The following is a 20,807-nucleotide window of genomic DNA, read 5'->3' on the forward strand; positions in this document are numbered from 1 at the left end:
AATATATTGTTGCTTTTTTTTATTTTTTCTGTATTGATATTTTTAGAGAGAGAGGAAGGGAGAGAGAGAGAAACATTGATGAGCAAGACCATCAATTGGCTGCCTCCTGCATGCCCCCCACTAAGGGATTGGCCCACACCTGGGTATGTGCCCTGAACAGGAATCAAACCGGCGACCTCTTGGTACATGGGTTGATGCTCAACCAGTGAGCCACACCAGCTGGGCTATATGGTTTTATATAACTTTTTTTTCCCCCCAGATGATGAACCTAGCCAAAGTGATTCTGTTATTGAGACTGCCATGACACTACCAAGTGAATCTAAAGTGAATGTACACTCCATAACTACATTAAAAATATTGGACTATAGGTATGTAATTCATTTTTTTAAACATAACAAAACGTAGGAAACTTTCAGAAATAATCCTTCTGAAAAAGGACAATGGGTGAAGAAGAATTCATCAGAGTGCATTAGTATGTTTGACTTAGAATAATAGCAATTGTAAAAACAATGATGAGATAGAAACGTATTAAAAGTACAGTGAACTTAAAATGCCCATTCCTTAGGTGGTTTGTGTTTTTTATGCTAGAGATAAATTGATGGTTATTAATAGTAAAAGTTTTATAATAAAGAATGTTATGCTATTATAAAAAATAAAAGAGTGACAATTTGGTTGGTAATAAAATTTTCGGACTCCAGCATCTAGAGAAGATTTTATGTTGTGGTGGTGGGGTCTATACTGGTAAATAAGAAATAAATATCACTTAGTTAATGAATACCCCAAGCAGGCAAAACTTGAGAGGTTGTATTTTGTTACTATATCTGAATGTAAGTCAGATAATGTCATAGTAATAATATGCTCTGGTACCACTTACATTCGATCTGAAACAGTTATAATGTTGGTATATAAACTGAGACAAAGCCTAAATTTTTTATGTATTATGGAAGTGTATTCAATAGGAGAAAGAAAATACCTATGCAAAGATTAGGAGTAGTTGTCAAGTGTTCTATCAGTACTAAGGCAACAATGATAAAAATAACTAATACTATCAAAGCTCTTGCAGTGATTGGCTCAGTAATGTAATGAAAATACGGAATACAGACTCAAATCATTTAAGTGATCAGATTTAGTCATCTACTCAGCCAGCTTCAATATCCAGCCTCTTTTCCTTAATGTGTCAGTAAGAACCACCTTCTTAGGAGTCGGTATACACTCTCAATTTCAGATTTGTTGTGTTTCATTCACATTATTCTCACCTCTTGTCTACCATTCTTGGATATATGTAGAAATCACTACTCTAAGCCAATTTCCTTCTTTGACACTGTAACACAAGATAGTAAGTATGCTTTCATACTTACATTTGTGTTTGACTTCTCTCATAGCATAGCATGGCAACTTCGCATGTTGTATATTTCATATAATATGCCCATTTGTTTAGTAGATATTTTTGGAGCCTACTAGATATCAAAGTGTGTGCTAGGTGTCATAGGACACTGAATGATGAGACAGACTTATTTCCTGCCTTAGAATTTCTTAGCTTAGAATTTCTTTTATCTCTGGCTTCCATTCCCTCCACTCATAAAGATACCATTATTCAGTCTATTTTGTGCTGGGTTCTGTGCTAGGTACTTGACATATTCTGTTGCTTTTAATACTCTAAATAATCTATAACGTAGGATTGATACAATTTTATTTGTAACAACCATTCCCACTTTTTTTTTATTTTTTTTATCCTCACCCGAGGATATTTTTCCATTTTTTTGTACAGATAGAGTGGGAGGGAGAGAGAGGAAGGGAGAGAGAGTGAGAAACATCGACGTGAAGGGACACATCGAGTGGCTGCCACCCGCACGACCAACCAGGGCCGGGGACAAACTGCAACCGAAGTACGTGCCCTTAGCGGGAACCGAACCCGGGTCTCTCTGTACCGCAGGCCGACGCTCTAACCGCTGAGCCAAACCGGCCAGGGCCCATTCCCACTTTTAAAGACACGGATAACACAAAAGCATAATAAATATAGCACTTAAGACCACACATCTTAGGTTATTTAGATTCTAATCTTACGGTAATTTGTTTTCCCAGAGACTTTAATTGGGAAGGAGTATACTATTTAAGATACAAATTAATTCCCAATTTTAAGACAAAAAAGCCTTCAACTAAATTTTTAAAAGTAGCATGAATCTTCAAAATTTGATTAGAATAAATCAGTTTCCCATGACTTGCACAGTGCTGATTGAAAAAATAAAAATGCTGCATCTGCACAGCAGAGAATGGAGCCCTAAAGCAGAAAAAGTAGAAGACATAAAACATCTATGAAATTTAGGCTGTCTTTTTCCCTATCTGTATTATAACGACTTGCTTACACAGTTCTCCCATATTGCACACATAATATTGTTTCATTGTACATACAGTCATTCAGCGGACATTCCATTAAAGATGCTTTTAAGTGGATGATATATTAGGCATTAAAAATTGTAAAAGAAGAACATAAGGATAATGGCTAATTATAACATCAAATTGTTAGATGTCAGAGTTCTATAATTTAAAATTAAATTTATATATATTCAAAATCTTGCCCTGGCCTGTTTGGCTCAGCAGTTAGAGCGTTGGCCTGCAGTCCAGAGAGAATCGGGTTCAGTTCCCCCTAAGGGCGCGTATCTCAGTTACAGTTTGTCCCCCGCCCTGGTTGGGTCATGCATGGCAGCCACCCAATGTGTACCTTTCAAATCGATGCTTCTCTCTCTCTCTCTCTCTCCCTCCCACTCTATCTGAACAAAAAATGAAAAAATGTCCTCCGGTGAGGATAAAAAAAAATCTTACTGAAAATTTTAACCTTAGTGAAAAGGAAATTTACATTTGCAAATGATCTTCATAAATAACAATGAATAACTCTTTAGAGTCTAATTTCACAGAACTGAAGTTCAAGGAAGGTAAATGACAAAGCTCTTCAATGGTAGAACCAGGAATAGTTTATGCTAAGGCCACTATCCCATCTACCTTGTCACACTATAGGAGAGAAAAATTGTTTTAGCTTATCAGAACACTAGTTTAGTATAATGTCGAACTTTTAAAAGTGATTTTTATCTTGCAGTTAACTGTATACCTAAAGAAAGTTGACAGATAATCCGTTAAGAAACTTTTAAGAAAAGGGGCAAAAACAGTTTTTAAAATTACAGATTTAGTTCTACCCTGAGGTACAGGAATCCATTTACTATATTACTGTCCATTTTCTATATGACTTCTAGACATCTGAGACTCTGAAGATATATCTCTGTTTTTATTCACATTGAGTATTTGAATGCTCAGAAGATACAGTGTGTTTTGACACCATATGTTAACATTTTGTGCATTGGTAGGTTTTTGTGGCATTCTTTTTTCTTTTTTTCTATACTTTAAAAAAACTTTTTATTTATTAACTTATTTTTGTTACAGATGTTTCTTCTTTTTTTTCTCCATTGACACCCTGCTCCCCCTCCTCTACCCCATCTCCAGCTTTGTTTGTCCATATCCATCAGTTATGCATTCATTCATATAAGCTCTGTGGTTTATATCTTTCCTCCTCCACGCCACCCCCTCTTCTGAGGATTGTCATTCTGTACCCTACTTCCACGTCTCTGGGTCTACCCTGTTCCTCAGACTGTTATGTTCATTATATTCCACAAATAAGTGAGATCATGTGGTATTTGTCTTTCTCTGCTTGGCTTGTTTCACTTAGGATAATACTTTCCAGGTCCCTTCATGTTGTCTCAAAGGATAAGAGATCTTTCTTTCTTACAGCTGCATAATACTCCATTGTGTATATGTACCACAGCTTTTTTATCCATTTGTCTACTGATGGACACTTGGCTCTTTCTAGATCTTACCTATTGTAAATAGTGTTGCTACGAACGTAGGGGTACATATATTCTTTCTGAATGGTGTTTCAGGCTTCTTAGGGTATATTCCTAGAAGTGGGATCACTGGGTCAAATGGTAGTTCAATTTTTAATTTTTTGAGGTAACACCATAGTGTTTTCCATAGTAGCTGCACCAGTCTGCATTCCCACCAGCAGTGTAGTACGGTCCCCTTTTCTCCAAACCCTCGCCAACACTTGTTGTTTGATGATTTGTTGACGGCGGCCATTCTGACAAGTGTGAGGTGATACCTCATTGTTTTAATTTGCATCTCTCTGATGATTAGTGATGTTGAGCATTTCTTCATATGTCTCTCTCAGCCGTTTGTATATCCTGTTTGGAGAGGTGTCTATTTAGGTCCTCTGCCCATTTTTTAATTGGGTTCTTTGTCTTCCTTTTGTTGAGTTGTATGAGCACTCTATATATTTTGGAAATTAACCCCTTATCTGATGTATCACTGGCAATGATGCTCCCATATGGTGGTTCCCTTTCCATTTTGATGGTTGTTTTTTTTTTTTTTTGCTGTGCAGAAGCTTTTTAGTTTGATGTACTCCCACGCATTCATTTTTATCCTTTATTTCTGTTGCCTTAGGTGATGTATCAGTGAAAATTCTGCTGTGTATGATGTCTGAAATTTTGTTACCTACATTTTCTTCTAGAATTTTTATGGATTCACGGGTCACATTTAAGTCTTTTATCCATTTGGATGTTATTCTTGTGTATGGTGTAAGTTGATGGTCTAGTTTTATTTTTTTGCATGTAGCTGTCCAATTTTGCCAACACCATTTATTAAAGAGGCTGTCTTGACTCCGCTGTATGCTCTTGTCACCTTTGTCAAATATTAATTGAGCATAATGTCTTGGGTCAATTTCCAGGTTCTCTGTTCTGTTCCACTTATCTATATGTCAGTTCTTGTGCCAGTACCAGGCTGTTTTGATTACGGTAGCTTTGTAGTATAACCTGATATCTGGTATTGTGATCCCACCTACTTTGTTCATCTTTTTCAAGATTGCTATGTCAATTTGGGGTCTTTTTTGGTTCCATATGAACTTTTGAAGTATTTGTTTTAGTTCTGTGAAGTATGTCATTGGTATTTTGATGGGGATTGCATTGAATCTGTAGATTGCTTTGGGTAGTATGGACATTATAATTATGTTAATTCTTCCAATCCATGAACAAGGTATGCGCTTCCACTTTTTTATATCTTCCTCTGTTTCTTTTTTCAATGTCTTGTTGTTTTCTGCAAATAGGTCCTTTACTTCTTTGCTTAAATTTATTCCTAGGTATCTCAATTTTTTTTGCTGCGATGCTAAATGGGATTGTTATTTTAGTTTCTCATTCTGTGAGTTCATCATTGGTGTATAAGAATGTCGTTGATTTCTTGACGTTAATTTTGTATCCTGCTACTTTGCCAAATTCATTTATTAAGTCTAGTAGATATTTGATGGAATCTTTAGGGTTTTCTATGTATAATATGCTGTTGTCTGCAAATAATGACAGTTTCACTCCTCCTTTCCAATTTGGATCCCTTTTATTTTTTCTTCATGTCTGATTGCTATAGCTAAGACTTCCAGTACTATGTTAAATAAGAGTGGTGAAAGTGGGCATCCTTGTCTTATTCCTGTTCTTAAGGGAAATTGTTTTAGTTTCTGCCCATTGAGTATGATGGCTGTAGGTTTTTCATATATGGCCTTAATTATGTTGAGATATGATTCCTCTATTCCTACATTGCTGAGCGTTTTTATCAGAAATGGTTGCTGAATTTTGTTGAACACTTTTTCAGCGTCTGTTGATATGGTCATGTGGTTTTTTGTTTTCGTTTTTTTTTATCCTCACCTGAGGACATTTTTTACTCAGAGAGAGCGGGAAGGAGAGACAGGAAGAGAGAGAAACATCAATGTGAAAGGAACACATCGAGTGGCCACCACCCACACGACCCAACCAGGGCCGGGGACAAACTGCAGCCAAGGTACATGCCCTTAGCGGGAACCGAACCCGGGTCTCTGTGGACCGCAGGCTGACGTTCTAACCGCTGAGCCAAACCGGCCAGGGCTGGTCATGTGCTTTTTATCTTTCATTTTGTTTATGTGGTGTATCAAATTTATTGATTTGCAAATATTGTACCAGCCTTGCATCCCTGGGATGAATTCCACTTGGTCACAGTGAATAATTTTTTTAATGTATTGCTGGGTCTGATTTGCTAGTATTTTGTTCAGAATTTTGGCATCTATCTTCATCAGGGATATTGGCCTGTAGCTTTCTTTCTTTGTAGTGTCTTTTTTTGGTTTTGGAATTAGAATTATGCTGGCCTCTTAAAACAAGTTTGGAAGTCTTCCTTCTTCAATTTTTTGAAATAGTTTGAGGAGAATGGGTGTTAGTTCTTCTTTGAATGTTCGGTAAATCTCCCCCATGAAGCCATCCGGGCCTGGGCTTTTGTTTGCTGGGAGAATCTTGATTACCTCTTCAGTTTCCTTAGTTGTTATTGGTCTGTTCAAGTTTTCTATCTCTTCCCAGTCCAGTTTTTGGAGACTATATGTTTCTAGAAATTTTTTCGTTTTGCTTAGATTGTTGAATTTGTTGCCGTATAATTGTTCATAGTATTTGATAACGATCCTTTGTATTTCTGTGGTATCAGTTGTTATTTCTCCTCTTTCATTTCTGATTTTGTGTATTTGGGTTCTCTCTTTGTTTCTTGGTGAGTTTAGCTAAGGGTCCCTCAATCTTGTTTATTTTTCAAAACACCAGCTCTTTGTTTTATTGATATTTTGAATTGTTTCTTTGGACTCTATGTCATTTATTTCTGCTCTGATCTTTACTATTTTTTTCCTTCTACTTGCTCTGGGGTTTTCTTTTTGTTTGCTTTCTAGTTCTATAAGTTGTGAGGTTAGATAGTCAATTAGAAATTTTTCTTGTTTCTTGAGGTAGGCCTGTAGTGCTATGAACAGCCCTCTCAGAACTGGTTTCGCTGCATCCCATAGATTTTGTGTTGTTGTGTGTTCATTTTCATTGGTTTCCAGGAAGTTTTAACTTCTTCCTTGATCTTCTTGGTAACCCATTCATTGTTTAGTAACATGCTATTTAGCCTCCATGTGTTCCAATGTCTTTGCTTGTTCTTGTTGCAATTAATTTCTAGTTTCATGCTATTGTGATCTGAGAAGATGCTTGATACGATTTCAGTCTTCTTGAACTTGTAGAGACTTAATTTGTGTCTTAACATGTGGTCTGTCTTTGAGAATGTTCCATGTGCACTTAGAAGAATATGAATTCAGTAGTTTTGGGGTGTAATTCTCTATAGATATCTATTAAATTCATTTGGTCTAGTGCCTCATTTAGAGTCTATGTTTCCTTGTTAATTTTTTGTCTAGAGGATCTATACAGTGATGTCAGCAGGGTGTTGAAGTCCCCTGCTATAATTGTATTACTGTCTTTTTCTCCTTTGAAGTCCTCCAGAAGATTTTAAATATATTTTGGTGCTCCTATATTGGGTGCATACATTTTTACCAAGGTTATATCTTCCTGTTGAATAGATTCTTTCAATATTATGTAGTGACTTTCTTTGTCTCTAGTTATGGCCTTTATTTTGAAATCTATTTTATCAGATATGAGTATTGCTACCCCAACTTCTTTTTTCTTTCTGTTTGCTTGGAAGATTTTTTTTTCATTCCTTCACTTTCAACCTATATGAGTGTTTTGTTGTGAGGTCGGTCTCTTGTAAACAACATCTATGTGAGTCATGGTTTCTTATTCAGTCTGCTACTCTGTGTCTTTTTATTGGAGCATTCAAACCATTTCCATTTAAGGTGATTACTGATATGTCCTTATTTATTGCCATTTTTGTTTAGTGTGGTTATATTTTTCTTCCTATTTTTTCTACTAATTACAGCAGTTCTTTTAACATTTCTTACAGTGCTGGTTTGGTGCTAATTTATTCCCTTCGCCTTTTTTTTTTGTCTGGGAAGCTCTTTATTTGACCTTCTATTTTGAATGATAGCTTTGCTGCATAGAGTAGTCTTGGATTCAGATCCTTGTTTTTCATAACCTCAATTACTTCATGCCATTCCTTTCTGTCCTGTAGTGTTTCTGTTGAGAAGTCAGCTGATAGCCTTATGGGCATTCCTTTGTAGGTAACCTGTTGCTTATCTCTTGCTGCCTTTAGGATTCTCTTTGTCTTAGTTTTTGTCATTTTAATTACTATGTGTCTTGGTGTGGGCCTGTTTGGGTTCTTCTTACTTGGGGCTCTCTGTGCTTCTTGAACTTGAATGCCTTCTTCCTTCACCAAATTAGGAAAGTTTTCTGCCATTATTTCTTTAAATATATTCTCTAACCCTTGCTCATTTTCTTCTTCTTTGGGGACTCGTATGATGCAAATATTATTACTTTTCCAGTTGTCCCACTGTTCTCTTAAGCTGTCTTCCTGTTTTTGAATTGTTTTTTTCCTTTTGGTTTTCTGATTGGTTGATTTTTATTTTATTTTTTACCCTGTCTTTTAATTCACTGATCTGGTTCTCAGCTTCCTTTACTCTGCTATTTAGTCCTTCCAATGTGTTCTTTATTTCTGCTATATCATTCTTCATTTCCACTTGGTTGGTTTTCAATGCTTCTATATCTTTACTCATGGTGTTGAGGTCCTTACTCATGCTGTTGAGCTTCCTCAAGATCATAACTAAACTCTACCTCTGATAACTTGCTTAACTGCATTTTATTTATCTCATCTTTGGTAGAAGTCTCTTGTTCTTTTATTTGGGATTTGTTTCTGTTTGACCATTTTGGCAATACCAGTGGGCTATGTAGCCTTCCAAATTTTCCCTGTGGGTGTTAGTGTTCTTCTGTTTGTGGCTCCCTCTACTCTACTGGGTTTGGATGAGCGAGGGGAGACCCACGTTAAACTCCACTGTCTAGTCTTACTTTCCTGGGTAGATTTGCAAGCCCAGGAAAGGTTCAGTTATCCTCTGGCTTTCTGCCTGGAGGCTATTAGTCTCAGTTACTTGAAGAGCCTTGGGTTCTCAGTTGAAGGATTTGTCGCATTCTTTACGGAACTAAATCAAGTACCTAAAATTTTTTCTCATAAAATCTTTAAAGTTCTTTAAAAGTGAAAAGTGATAGTCATATTTTTTCTGGACTTCTAAGAATGATGCAGATTTTAAACACGTTTCATTTAGTGATAAACAGACAACCTTGATTCCTGATGAAGTGTTCGATGCAGTAAAAAGCAACATGATCACTTCTATTAACTTCAGTAAGAATCAGCTATGTGAAATTCCACAAAGGTAAGAACTGTTCATGATGCCATTTCTTTTAAGTTGTGACTGGTAAGTTTTGTTTCTTCTTAGTTGCAAAAATATTCGTCATAGTTTTTAAATTTGAAAGTGTATGTAAAATTTTTTGCATTAGTAATACTTGAGGTTTTTAGCAAAATTTACTAAAGTATTTCCTGAGATACTTTTAATACTTATTATGAAAGATGTATATATATGTTTTAAAAAAACTTTCTTTCTTTTTTTACATTTTAAACTTGGATATAGATATTAGAATTATTAAAAGTATTAAATAGTCCAACCAGTATGTTCAGTGGTTGAGGATCAACCCATGCACCAAGAGGTTGCTGGTTCGATTTCCGGTCTGGACACATGCCCAGGTTGTGGGCCAGATCCCCAGTGACAGGGCATGCAGGAGGCGGCCAGTCGATGTTCTCTCTTATTGATATTTCTATCTCTCTCTCTCATTTCCTCTCTGTAAAATCAATAAAGGAAAAAAAAAGTATTAAATACCTTTTTCCCCCATTAATATATGAGGAAAGTTTTAAGAGACTCTCCAAAACCAGGTTTATGTAGATTAATAGGGATATTCATTTGGGGCTTTATATTAATGAATCACCAAACCACTGAATTTTCCCCTGGTAGCAAAAATAAAATGGACTGAATCCTGTTAGTATTTTCCGCATGGAAAAGGATTCTTCACTTCCAAATGTTAGAAGTCTTTTGTATTGCATTTGTTTTAATAAATCTTTGTTGATCTAAATTATAGCAACAGTTTTCGATTACGAGAAAAAATAAGTATATGTTGAACTTTTACAAATGATTGTTCTCTTGCAGTAAACTATATACTCAAAGAAAGGTGCCAAGTAATCTTGCAATTAAAACAACTGTGTGGGAGACAGGATAGGGCAATGTTAAAGAATTGGGACAGTAGAGTCAATTGCTTGTATTTATATCCCAGATCTACTAGCTGTGTGGCTTTGGACATGTTAACTAGCTGCTCTTAGTCTCCTCATCTGTAAAGTAAAGATAATAATTTATTTATTATTACCTATATTAGTACCTAATATTTATTAGGATTAAATTAGGATTAAACGACAGTCCACATAAAGCATTTAATCAGTGCCTAGTATTTAGTAAGTACTTAACTACTTTTTTAAAAATAAGAAAAAATGATGTATTTGGAAAATAGAATGGCTTTCATCTGACTGCAAAAAATTTTTTTAGATTTTTAAAATTTTTATGAAGTCAAATTATAATTTGCTTTATAGAGCATAGTTTGGGAATGTAGACCTTGAAAGATGGTAACTAAGCCCTGGCCGGTTTGGCTCAGCGGTTAGAGCGTCAGCCTGCGGTCTGGAGAGACCCGGGTTCGGTTCCCGCTAAGGGCACGTACCTCGGTTGCAGTTTGTCCCCGGCCCTGGTTGGTCGTGCGGGTGGCAGCCACTCGATGTGTTCCTTTCACATCGATGTTTCTCTCTCTCTGTTCCTCTCTCTCCCTCCCACTCTACCTGAACAAAAAATGGAAAAATGTCCTCGGGTGAGGATAAAAAAAAAAAAAAAAAAAAAAAGAAAGATGGTAACTAAAACATTCCACTGGAAACAGAGATCTAGTCCATCTTCTCAATCTCTCTTAGTTAAAGGGCTCTGAAGATATTTGATAGAAAGTTGATTATTACATTTGCTGTCAGATGGAGTAAGTTTGTTTCAGGGATCTTGGTTCACCTTCAAAGAAGATAAAAGGAGTTATAAGACTTTAACTTATTGCTTTCTCATTTTATCCCACAATCTGGTTATGTAAAACAGTGTTATTCTGTTACTAGAGTTATTTTATCATAATTTTAGCAGTTTAGAAGGCCAAAGAAGAAATATAGTGAAGACACACCTCCTCTAGAGAGTTTCTGAACCACTTTCCATCTTTCTTAAATTATATTTACAAGTCACAGTTTTCACCATATTATTTTCTGGTTTTAAAAAGAATATTTATTCATAAAATTTTATACTAAATGAAGGGACAAATCTCTTGTAGTCCCATCACTAATTTATTAACTAATGGCACATTTTATTTTAAACTGTTCCCATTTACAGTTTGTATCTTGACTGGTTTATTTTTCATAAGTAGTTCCCTATGTTGTAAATAATACTTTAAAAAAATCAAATTTATCTATATATTATACAGTTAATTATGGCAATAAATTAAACAAATAAAGGAGGCCATATTTCTAGACGAATTATTAAATCAAAGAGTATGGCTCTCTATATATCCAAAAACTTTCCAAAAAAGTTTTATCAGTTACATATTCGAACTCACTGTATCTTCTTTAATATAATATTTGATATTCGTCTTTTATTGCTAATATTGATAAAAATGATTTATTGTCATAGTTTAATTCATTTCTTGGCTAACCATATGTAACATTTCTTGTTCTTATAGTTAAATTAATAGCATACTTTTGAATTACTAAGCTTGATTAGGCTTACTTAGAAATGTTTAATTCTTCCTCTTTAAGTCTTTGTCACTAACTTCAGTTGTTTAGTGGTGACACTTACCAAACTAGGAATTAATGTTTTCTTGCAGTCATGATTAAATGTAATGATGATTAGGATAATAAATACTATACTTTTAAAGTGTGGATATATAATATTTAAAAAACATTTTGAAGTACCCAGATGGTACTATATTATGCAATGTAAAAAATGGCCTAGATTTGATTTTTCTTCTTTGTCCATAATTGGTTTAACTATAAAATAAATGGATTTTTAAACTTCAACATATATTTAAGGACTGGTAGAAATTATGGGACAGACAATATTAAGGCTGTTTTTTAAAATCTATTTTTATCAGTTATACATTCAAACTGATTGAAATTTTTGTGAGAAAGCTTAAAGTTACAGAAAATTTTAATTAGCAAAAAATATAGAATTCCCCTCCACCCCCTTGGTTTTCTTGTTGTTTAGAAGTTCTGAATCCAAGTGCTAACAATTATAAATTATTTGTGTTTCAGGATTGTAGAACTGAAGGAAATGGTTTCTGATGTCAACCTCAGTTTTAATAAGCTTTCCTTTATGTCCTTAGAATTATGTATGCTTCAGAAATTAACTTTTTTAGATCTCAGGTATGTACTGATACTATTCTTCACTTTTTTCATTATAACTTGTCTTTGATTTTTGCCTACTTTTGCCCTTTCCCTCATATTTTCCTAAGTAAGCATGGAAATTGGTCTTCAGTTTATTAATAATATTTTAGGATAACTAAAATTAAGCATTTAGGAAGTATTTTAATCAAATCTCTCATTGGTAGACAATTTACAAGTTAAGTGATAATGACAAAATTATTTAAAATATTAACACATTCTTTAGATTCATGCTTACACAAAATTATAAATAACATGGAAAATATTTGCTTCACATTGTTCCTTTTCTGAAAGTAAATAGCATAAAACTGTCAATCCTATGCTGGCATAGCAGGCTAGCATGGCTTCACTTAAAAAGAAACATTTTGGCCTGGCCCGTGTGGCTCAGTGGTTGAGCATCAACCCATGCACCAAGAGGTCGCTGGTTCGATTCCTGGTCAGGGCACATGCCCAGGTTGTGAGCCCGATCCCCAGTGGGAGGCATGCAGGAGGTGGCCAATCAGTGTTCTTTCTCATCAGTGTTTCTGTCTCTCTCTGCCTCTCCCTTCTCCTCTCTCTGTAATATCAATAAAGAAAAAAAAAGTTTTTAAAACAAGGAACATTTGGTTCCAAAATAGTATATTAAACCTGCATGCCTGGAAATAATGAAAAAGAACAGTATGAGTGGCAACACAAAGAAAAGAAACTACTTAAGGTTCTGCAGATGTAATAGGAATTTCAATTTAAATATGTTCAAAGTTGCTCTGGCCAATTTGGCTCAGCAGTTAGAGCTTCAGCTTGCAGACAAATGAGTCACAGGTTTGATTCTGGTCAAGGGCCTGTACCTTGGTTGCAGTTTGTCCCTGGCCCTGGTTTGGTTGTGCAGGAGGCAACCAGTCAATGTGTCTCTCTCACATCGATGTTTTTCACTCTCCTTCTCTCCCTCCCACTCTGTCTGATGATAAATAGCAAATTATCTTTGGGTGAGGATTACAAAATAATTATAATAAATAAACAAATAAAATGTTCAAAGTTGCCCTGACTGGTGTGTTCAGTGATTAGAGTGTCGACCTGTGTACCACAGGGTCACAGGTTTGATTCCCGGGCAAGGGCATGTAACTGGGTTACAGGTTCTATCCCCGGCCCTGGTCAGAGTGCCTGCGCGAGACAACCAAACTCTCCCTAAATATCAATGGAAAAATATATCCTCAGATGCGATTTAAAAAGTAATAAATAAATATGTTCAAAGTTGATATGACAGGATTACAAGTATCATAGTTCTCTGAAGGTAATAATATATATCTCAGGGTTAGATAGTCATTTATTTGCATGGGCTTTAAAACTTTATTTATAAACTATATGTCTACTATCTAGAATTCCTACTGCTCATATATGGTTACTAGGTGTGTTTTTTAGTTTATTTAAAGTATAGCTTCCTTGTTCTGCTCAAACAATTGTCAAATAACAATAAGCTAAGTTATATCTGTTTTATTTTTCTTATAGAGACAAAGATTGTTTATTTATGGGATGAAATACTTTACTCTGATCCTACTAAATGTAGACATGTTTCTATTTTTGGGTGGCAGTTGCACTGGCAAAACAGTGTAAAACCGTATTTTAGTTCAGTATTATTAGAGCAAAAGAGAATGAATTTATGTCCCCATTGCTGCTTTTATTTCTTTTTGTCCCATTCTTCAGTGGTGTGTGCGTGTTATGCCTTCATCTATAACCATAGCTGGTGGTTTCTAATTAAGTGACTAAAATACGCTTTTATGTCTGTTATGAGTAGGTAAAAGACTTTCTAGGAAAAGATAGAAACCAGCAGTAGGTTGTTCAGTACAACTTAATAAAAACAATAAGTGGAGAAAACTACAGAAAAAAGAACATAGGTTGAGCTGTAAAAAGTATGACTCTTAAATATTAGGCTTGACTTCTGAATGTAAAGAAATACGTGAGAGAAAATTATTCAATTGTAATATATAGCCATCTATTTGGATATAATTTTCTCATAGATATTTAACCTTTCTCCTAACATTGTTCCCAGATCCTTCCATCAGTAAATGAGATTCTGTTTACTGCCATGGTTCATCATAAAATAAAATAAAAATGCACTGTGCAAATTGAAATTCTAAACTTAGAGTAGAAGTGGACTTGTGTAATACCTATGTAGTAGAAAGTTCCGTGTTTCTGAATATGTAGAATCTCTCTACTTTCCTATTTCATTTTTTCATATAATTTAATTTTTTTGAGTAGAATTTTACGTCTGTGTGCAAGATATATATACGTTTTAACACCAATCAAATATCTGTGGTATCAAGTAATGTGGTATTTATAGGCATGATTTAAAGGACCCTGGCCGACAGAAGTATTGTAGAGCTCCATTTGAAGGAGGTAAGGGTTAGTTTACAGTGTCTGTCCTGTTAAATCTATTGTTAGAGTTGATTACATTATCAGTTGGATATAGGTATTAGAATTTGGCACACTAATCAATACTTGAGGCAGTCGATTATTCTCAGGACTCAGCCTTAAGCACAGACAGTGCTATGTAATTTTTTGTCTGATCAAAACTTTAATTATAAATTAAAGCTGAACAACATTTTTTTGTAAATCTTCTTTTTCTTTCCAATTTAGAAACAATTTTTTAAATTCTTTGCCTGAAGAAATGGAATCGTTGGTAAGACTACAGACAATCAATCTTTCCTTTAATAGGTAAGAGACAGAACAGACAAATTTGTGACTAATGATTAATTTATGGAAATTTGTAGGTTTAATTAGAGAATACAACTATAAGAGCCAAACAAAAAGGCCCTATATTTTTACTTTATTTAAATATCCAGGTTTATTTTCACTTAGTTCTACTTAGAATTTAAAGTGATGTTGCTCTTTTAAACTTTTCACAACTGATAGAGTCGATTTTGTGTTCCTTTTAATTATTTTAATATACTTATTGTAATGGAAACATAGTGCACAAAGGTGTTTCCTGAGATTACATGAAGTTAACAGAGGTTGCACTGAAACTGAGAAAAACATCTGCCCATTTAGAAAAAATGGGCAGATGTTTGCCAGACACACAAGGGATTGGGCATCCTAGTGGAGCAAGTAGCATGTACTAAGGCACTCAGATGTGAGAGTGTGCTGTGTTTGGGACACTTCAAGAAGATGAATGGGCTCCGATCATAACGTGAGGAGCTAGAGGAGTGGAAGTAATTAAGTTGGACATGTAAGCAGTAGCCAGCCCTTTAAGAACCAAATGAAACTGCTAATTATTAAGAATAGCTCATATTTATTCGGAGTTTATCATCTGCCAACACTGGACTAAGTATTTTACATATGCTTTCTCATTTAATTTGCACAAAAGGCTCACATGGTAGATTCTGTTATTATGTCCATTTAAAAACAGGATTCGGAGCAAAGAAACTCACCTAAGAGTCACCTAGATAATAAATTATAGAGCTGGGATTTGAATCCAGGTTGTTTGACTTCAGAAGTTGGACTCTTAAGAACAATGTTATATACTGTTTTCTATGATGAAAGTTGATTTTAGTAACAATTTAATTGAAATATTAATAGCTAAAATTTACTGAATTCCAGCTACTACTATCTTAAGGTCTTCAAATATATTCATTTAATCCTTATAACAAGTGTATAAGTTTGGTACTGTTATTATTTACCATTGACAAATGTGGAAGCTAAGGTATAGTGATGTTCAAATGCTGCCTATTTAAATTTTTGTTCTGTCTGCTCTATTATTTTAGCTTTCTCATGTGTAGGTTATATCATTGTTGTCATTATTTAAAAATATATGCACTTCTCAGATCTCTGCCAATTTTTATTTGTAAATTGAACTATCATTTCTCTATTGACTCATATATTAAGGTCCCAGTTACATTGTCAAGTAATGTCTTTGGGGAATTGGCAAAAGTTAACCCTAATTGAGCCACATCTTTTAAAATTACCTTGTTCATGGGTTGGTGGGGAAGAAGAATAGGAGGAACTACTTGGAGGCAGTTTGATTCATTGATTCCCCGGTCTGTCTGGACCTACAGAGCTGCCTTGAACCTACCCTTTACTATTGCATTTTTTTACATTGAGGCAGCAAAGGAAGGACAGCATGGGGAAGTGAAAAGGCCACAGCTGTAAAGTTCTACAGCCTACTCTTCTCTTTTCTAGTCTGCTTTGTGAGATGCAGTTTGTCCCACACTGACACCTTGCTAGCCTCTGTCCCCCAAGACACACCCCAGGATTTTGTGTTACTTGCTCTGAGAGCCATTATCCTTCTTATCTGTTTTGTGGCATCTTCAGGGTTGCTTTGGATGCGGAAGCCACAGCCTATGCTAGTTTTTCATTTTTTCAATAACCAAAAATGCACTCATTTTTGAAACTTCAGTCAAATCACAATAGGAACCTTGAATTTTTACTTAATATTGGCCGTGATTCTGTTTCATAAGAAATAAAAGTGAACTAAGGAAGAATACCTATACAGAGACATTTTATACAGAATCTCAGGAAGATTTCCTTGTCTGCTGAATGTGAAAGGAAAACAGTGGGGCATTTACTCTAAACTTTTATTTGATTTTATACAATAAATAAAACTGTTACTAATCTGTCCACGTAACTTGTATTTCAGTGTTCCCAAAATTAATTCATTTTCTTGAAAATTTGAATATAGGGCTTTACACCAAATATAAAATAACTTAAAGAAAACTTTACCTCAAGATATCAAACTTAAGATCATGTATTTGAAGGAATGATTTTGCCTCCTATTCCAATATATTTAGGTGTTCGTTCTGTTTACATTTAAATAGGTTTAAAATACTACCTGAAGTACTGTATCGCATCCCCACACTTGAAACAATTTTGATTAGTAACAATCAGGTTGGATCTGTGGACCCTGTGAAATTGAAGACTATGGAAAATCTGATCACATTGGACCTTCAAAATAATGACCTCCTACAAATTCCACCAGAGCTTGGTAATTGTGTGAACTTGAGGTAACTACTCAATTCTACTAAGTTTTTTCATTTATTTGATTGATTTGTTGAAGTGTTTTGTTTTTTTTTTGGTTTGTTTGTTTTTTCTGTTGAGGAACTGTAGCCGGAAAATTAAAGTAAAAAATGTAATGTCCTGTTAAAAATAATAGGTAACAAACCCAGAATCCCAATTCTGTTTTCCAGATTTTACCAAATTTATTTTTTAAGCTTTGTTTATATGGTATTATATATATATAAATAAAATAACTGATTGTTGGAAGTGATACTTTTCTCATCACTCTGTATAATCTGAAACTGCTGCATACAAATTGTTAGGGAAATATATTTAGCATACAGGGTTTTAAAAAATCTGATTGATTACAGCCCTGGCTGGTTTGGCTCAGCGGTTAGAGCGTCGGCCTGCGGTACAGAGAGACCCGGGTTCGGTTCCTGCTAAGGGCATGTACCTCGGTTGCAGTTTGTCCCCGGCCCTGGTTGGTCGTGCGGGTGGCAGCCACTCGATGTGTCCCTTCACATCGATGTTTCTCTCTCTCTCTCTCTTCCTCTCTCTCCCTCCCGCTCTATCTGAACAAAAAATAAAATAAAAAATTAAAAAAAAATCTGATTACAGGTTATCACCATTTATTTTAAGTGGGCTTTGTGCCGGGGCATGGTCTTTCTCACTCTGTCTGTTTGGCATTCCCTCAGCCTCAAATGCCTTTACCTGTCTTTTATCAACAATCAGCCTAAATATCACATTTGAAAAACTTTTCTTATTCTTCAGGTATAGTTAGTTCCTCCTCTTATTTCCCATCCTGCTTTGTTTAGACTCATTTATACCATTTCTTAGTCCTCCTCTAGAAAAGACTTGTCCCAGTGCCTGGAACATAGTAAGCACCCAATAAATGCTTGTTAAGTGACCATAAAGGGAGTTTGAGATGTCAACAGAAAGCCTAGTTAAGCAGAATGTGTCAGAAGTAATTCCATTATTGAAAACTGCATGTGATGGTTTGGCATAGTTTACTCGGGCAGCACTGGCAGCTGCTCTGGTAGCTCTTATTAGTGCATCATTATAGTAGGCAAGTGCAGTTGATTCTCATCATTTGTAGCAGTTATATTCTATAAAGTGTCTGTAAACACCAAATTAGTGAATTTTGAACCATTATTCTAAGGGGAAGTACAAGAATTAGGTTCATTTGAGCCTCTCATCACATTTTCAACCAATTGATACGTAACCATTTTTTAAATGTGTTTTTGTATTAGGACACCTTATTTAATATTGTTTACTCATTAACATTGAACTATGGCCAAACAGCACTATAATTCATACCTGCATGAAGCTTATCTAATACATATTTTTTCTGTAAGGAATGGCCTTCTTGTTTAAGAAAACTAGAGGAGCAAGCACTTCAACATTACACTTGCAGGCCATTTTTTTTATTTATTTATTTTTATCCTCACCCGAGGACATTTTTCCATTTTTTGTACAGATAGAGCGGGAGGGAGAGAGAGGAAGGGAGAGAGAGAGAGAAACATCGATGTGAAGGGACACATCGAGTGGCTGCCACCCGCACGACCAACCAGGGCCGGGGACAAACTGCAACCGAAGTACATGCCCTTAGCGGGAACCGAACCGGGTCTCTCCGGACCGCAGGCCAACGCTCTAACCGCTGAGCCAAAATGGCCAGGGCTTGCAGGCCATTTTAAACAGAGAAGTTACTGAGTACAAAAATGCAAAATGTCACATGAAAAAGACCAGGACAAGGACGCTTGTGTACAGAATGAGAGCTGAAACAAGAAGGCAGTGTCACCTGTTCAACCTTAGTGGAGAATGTGCCAATTCAGTGACTCAAATTTTTTACTGCTCTGTGCTTGTCAAAAAATGACCTAGAAAGTGCCAGCTGCATTGGTTTTGGGTTACAAATAAGTTTACTGAGTAGGCAAATGAGCAAATATTGGGGATTGACTATAATTAACTGATTTTTCTATAAATTAAGAAAATCAGTCTTTAAAAGAAGTAGGTTTACAGTTGTTCATAAGGAAAATAATATAATAATTAATAATACAAGAATAAACTGTGTTTCGTGTACTCACAACTCTAAACCTACTTTTGCCCCACCCTGTATAATTCAACCATTTAGTTTATGGTCATTAGAAGATTGAGGAAAGGATGGTTAAATGCTGGGTCAGATGACAGCCCCTCTCTTTAATAATTGTGTGATCTTCAACAAGTCTTTCTGACCTCTCTGAGCGTGTTTCCTTATCTCTAAAATAGGAGTATTAATGGTACTTACATTTTAGGGTTGTTAAGATAACCAAGAGAGTCAGTGAATTTAAATTACTTAGCAGAGTACCTTTTACATAATAAGTATTGTTAATGTTGTTTTGGTTATTATTGTAGTTATAATTCCAACTGTTTAAATGCTTCGATTTGAAAGAGACAAATAGAAAAAATACACAAAATTTATTTATGAAATTAGAAGAAAAGCCTTCCTAATGGAAAATGTTAAAGTTCTTAATTTCTCTCTTTTGTTTAGAACATTACTGCTAGATGGGAATCCATTCCGCGTCCCTCGAGCCGCCATATTAATGAAAGGAACAGCTGCTATTCTGGAATATTTGAGAGATCGAATTCCTACTTAAATTGGAGTTGTTTTATATTTTTGACCATGTTAATTCTTAGAATTCTTACATTGATAACTAACATTTTTCTAAGGTGTTGTGTACATTTGTAATGGTGAAAACATGTATAATGTGCATATATATGTTCTGAATGTTTTGCACAAGATTTATCCTATTCATTTCCATTCCCTTATAGCATAGAAAACAGTTTGTTCAAAAGTGAATTTTATTTAATGTAGTTTAATATTTTTATGATGATAAAGTGTTCTTGGAGAAGTGGGTTTTTTTCCCCATTTCTGTTTGTGTTGCATATAATATGACCGATTGACTTGAGTATGACCATCCATTTTCTGTCTTTTTATTCTATATAAAATTGACTTGAATTTTATTCAGTATTGTTCTTTGACATTTAAAAAATAAGACTTTTCATTACCGATGATAGGATTTTTGTGGTTTGATTGATCTCAGTATACATTTTAGATTAACATTCACTGTGTTATTTTTGTTTTAATCTAGTTGAAATGTTTCTAACCTTTTCCTTGTGTTTTATGAAATCATTTTGTCAGGGTTTCTAATGCCACAGAAATGCTATACAAGATTTAGTTATTGGTGGAGAAAATAATAAATGTTGTTATAATTACTATCACAATTTTTAATTTAAAACTTGACAGGGTTTTTTAAAATGATGTCTTAGTATTAAGTTTCCATACAGTAATCTGGTACTTCTAGATTCAAGAAATTTGAAGAGATTGGATTTATATATTTTTCCCTCCAAATGTTAGCAGTTTAAAAATACCTTTTCTTTTTTTTTAAATAAAGTACTGAAGACCTTATTTTATTCTATAGATATTAGTAACAGAACATAACTAATAATGTGTACTGCATAGACATCTTGAAATGTACTTTGTTTAAATACTAAGCAGTTATTTGTATACATAATCTATACTGTTGGTG

General features: G+C 34.8%; 1 protein-coding gene across 2 annotated transcripts in view; it reads left to right on the forward strand.

The window, feature by feature from the left end:
- The window catches only part of LRRC40 (leucine rich repeat containing 40), a 60,048-nt gene extending 40,139 nt beyond the window's left edge, over positions 1 to 19,909 (forward strand). The window contains exons 10-15 of one of the 2 annotated variants that reach the window (XM_036255966.1): positions 260 to 368; positions 9,053 to 9,160; positions 12,154 to 12,264; positions 14,893 to 14,970; positions 17,067 to 17,252; positions 19,769 to 19,909. In XM_036255966.1, coding sequence (XP_036111859.1) covers positions 260 to 368; positions 9,053 to 9,160; positions 12,154 to 12,264; positions 14,893 to 14,970; positions 17,067 to 17,252; positions 19,769 to 19,874 — 698 coding nt within the window. In that variant the 3' untranslated portion in view covers positions 19,875 to 19,909. The remainder of the gene's footprint in view (positions 1 to 259; positions 369 to 9,052; positions 9,161 to 12,153; positions 12,265 to 14,892; positions 14,971 to 17,066; positions 17,253 to 19,768) is intronic. The other variant, XM_036255967.1, reaches the window with a different exon arrangement.
- The last annotated feature ends 898 nt before the right edge of the window (positions 19,910 to 20,807 follow it).

Source organism: Molossus molossus, unplaced genomic scaffold (genome assembly GCF_014108415.1).
Source record: "Molossus molossus isolate mMolMol1 unplaced genomic scaffold, mMolMol1.p scaffold_m16_p_12, whole genome shotgun sequence".
Taxonomy (NCBI): domain Eukaryota; kingdom Metazoa; phylum Chordata; class Mammalia; order Chiroptera; family Molossidae; genus Molossus; species Molossus molossus.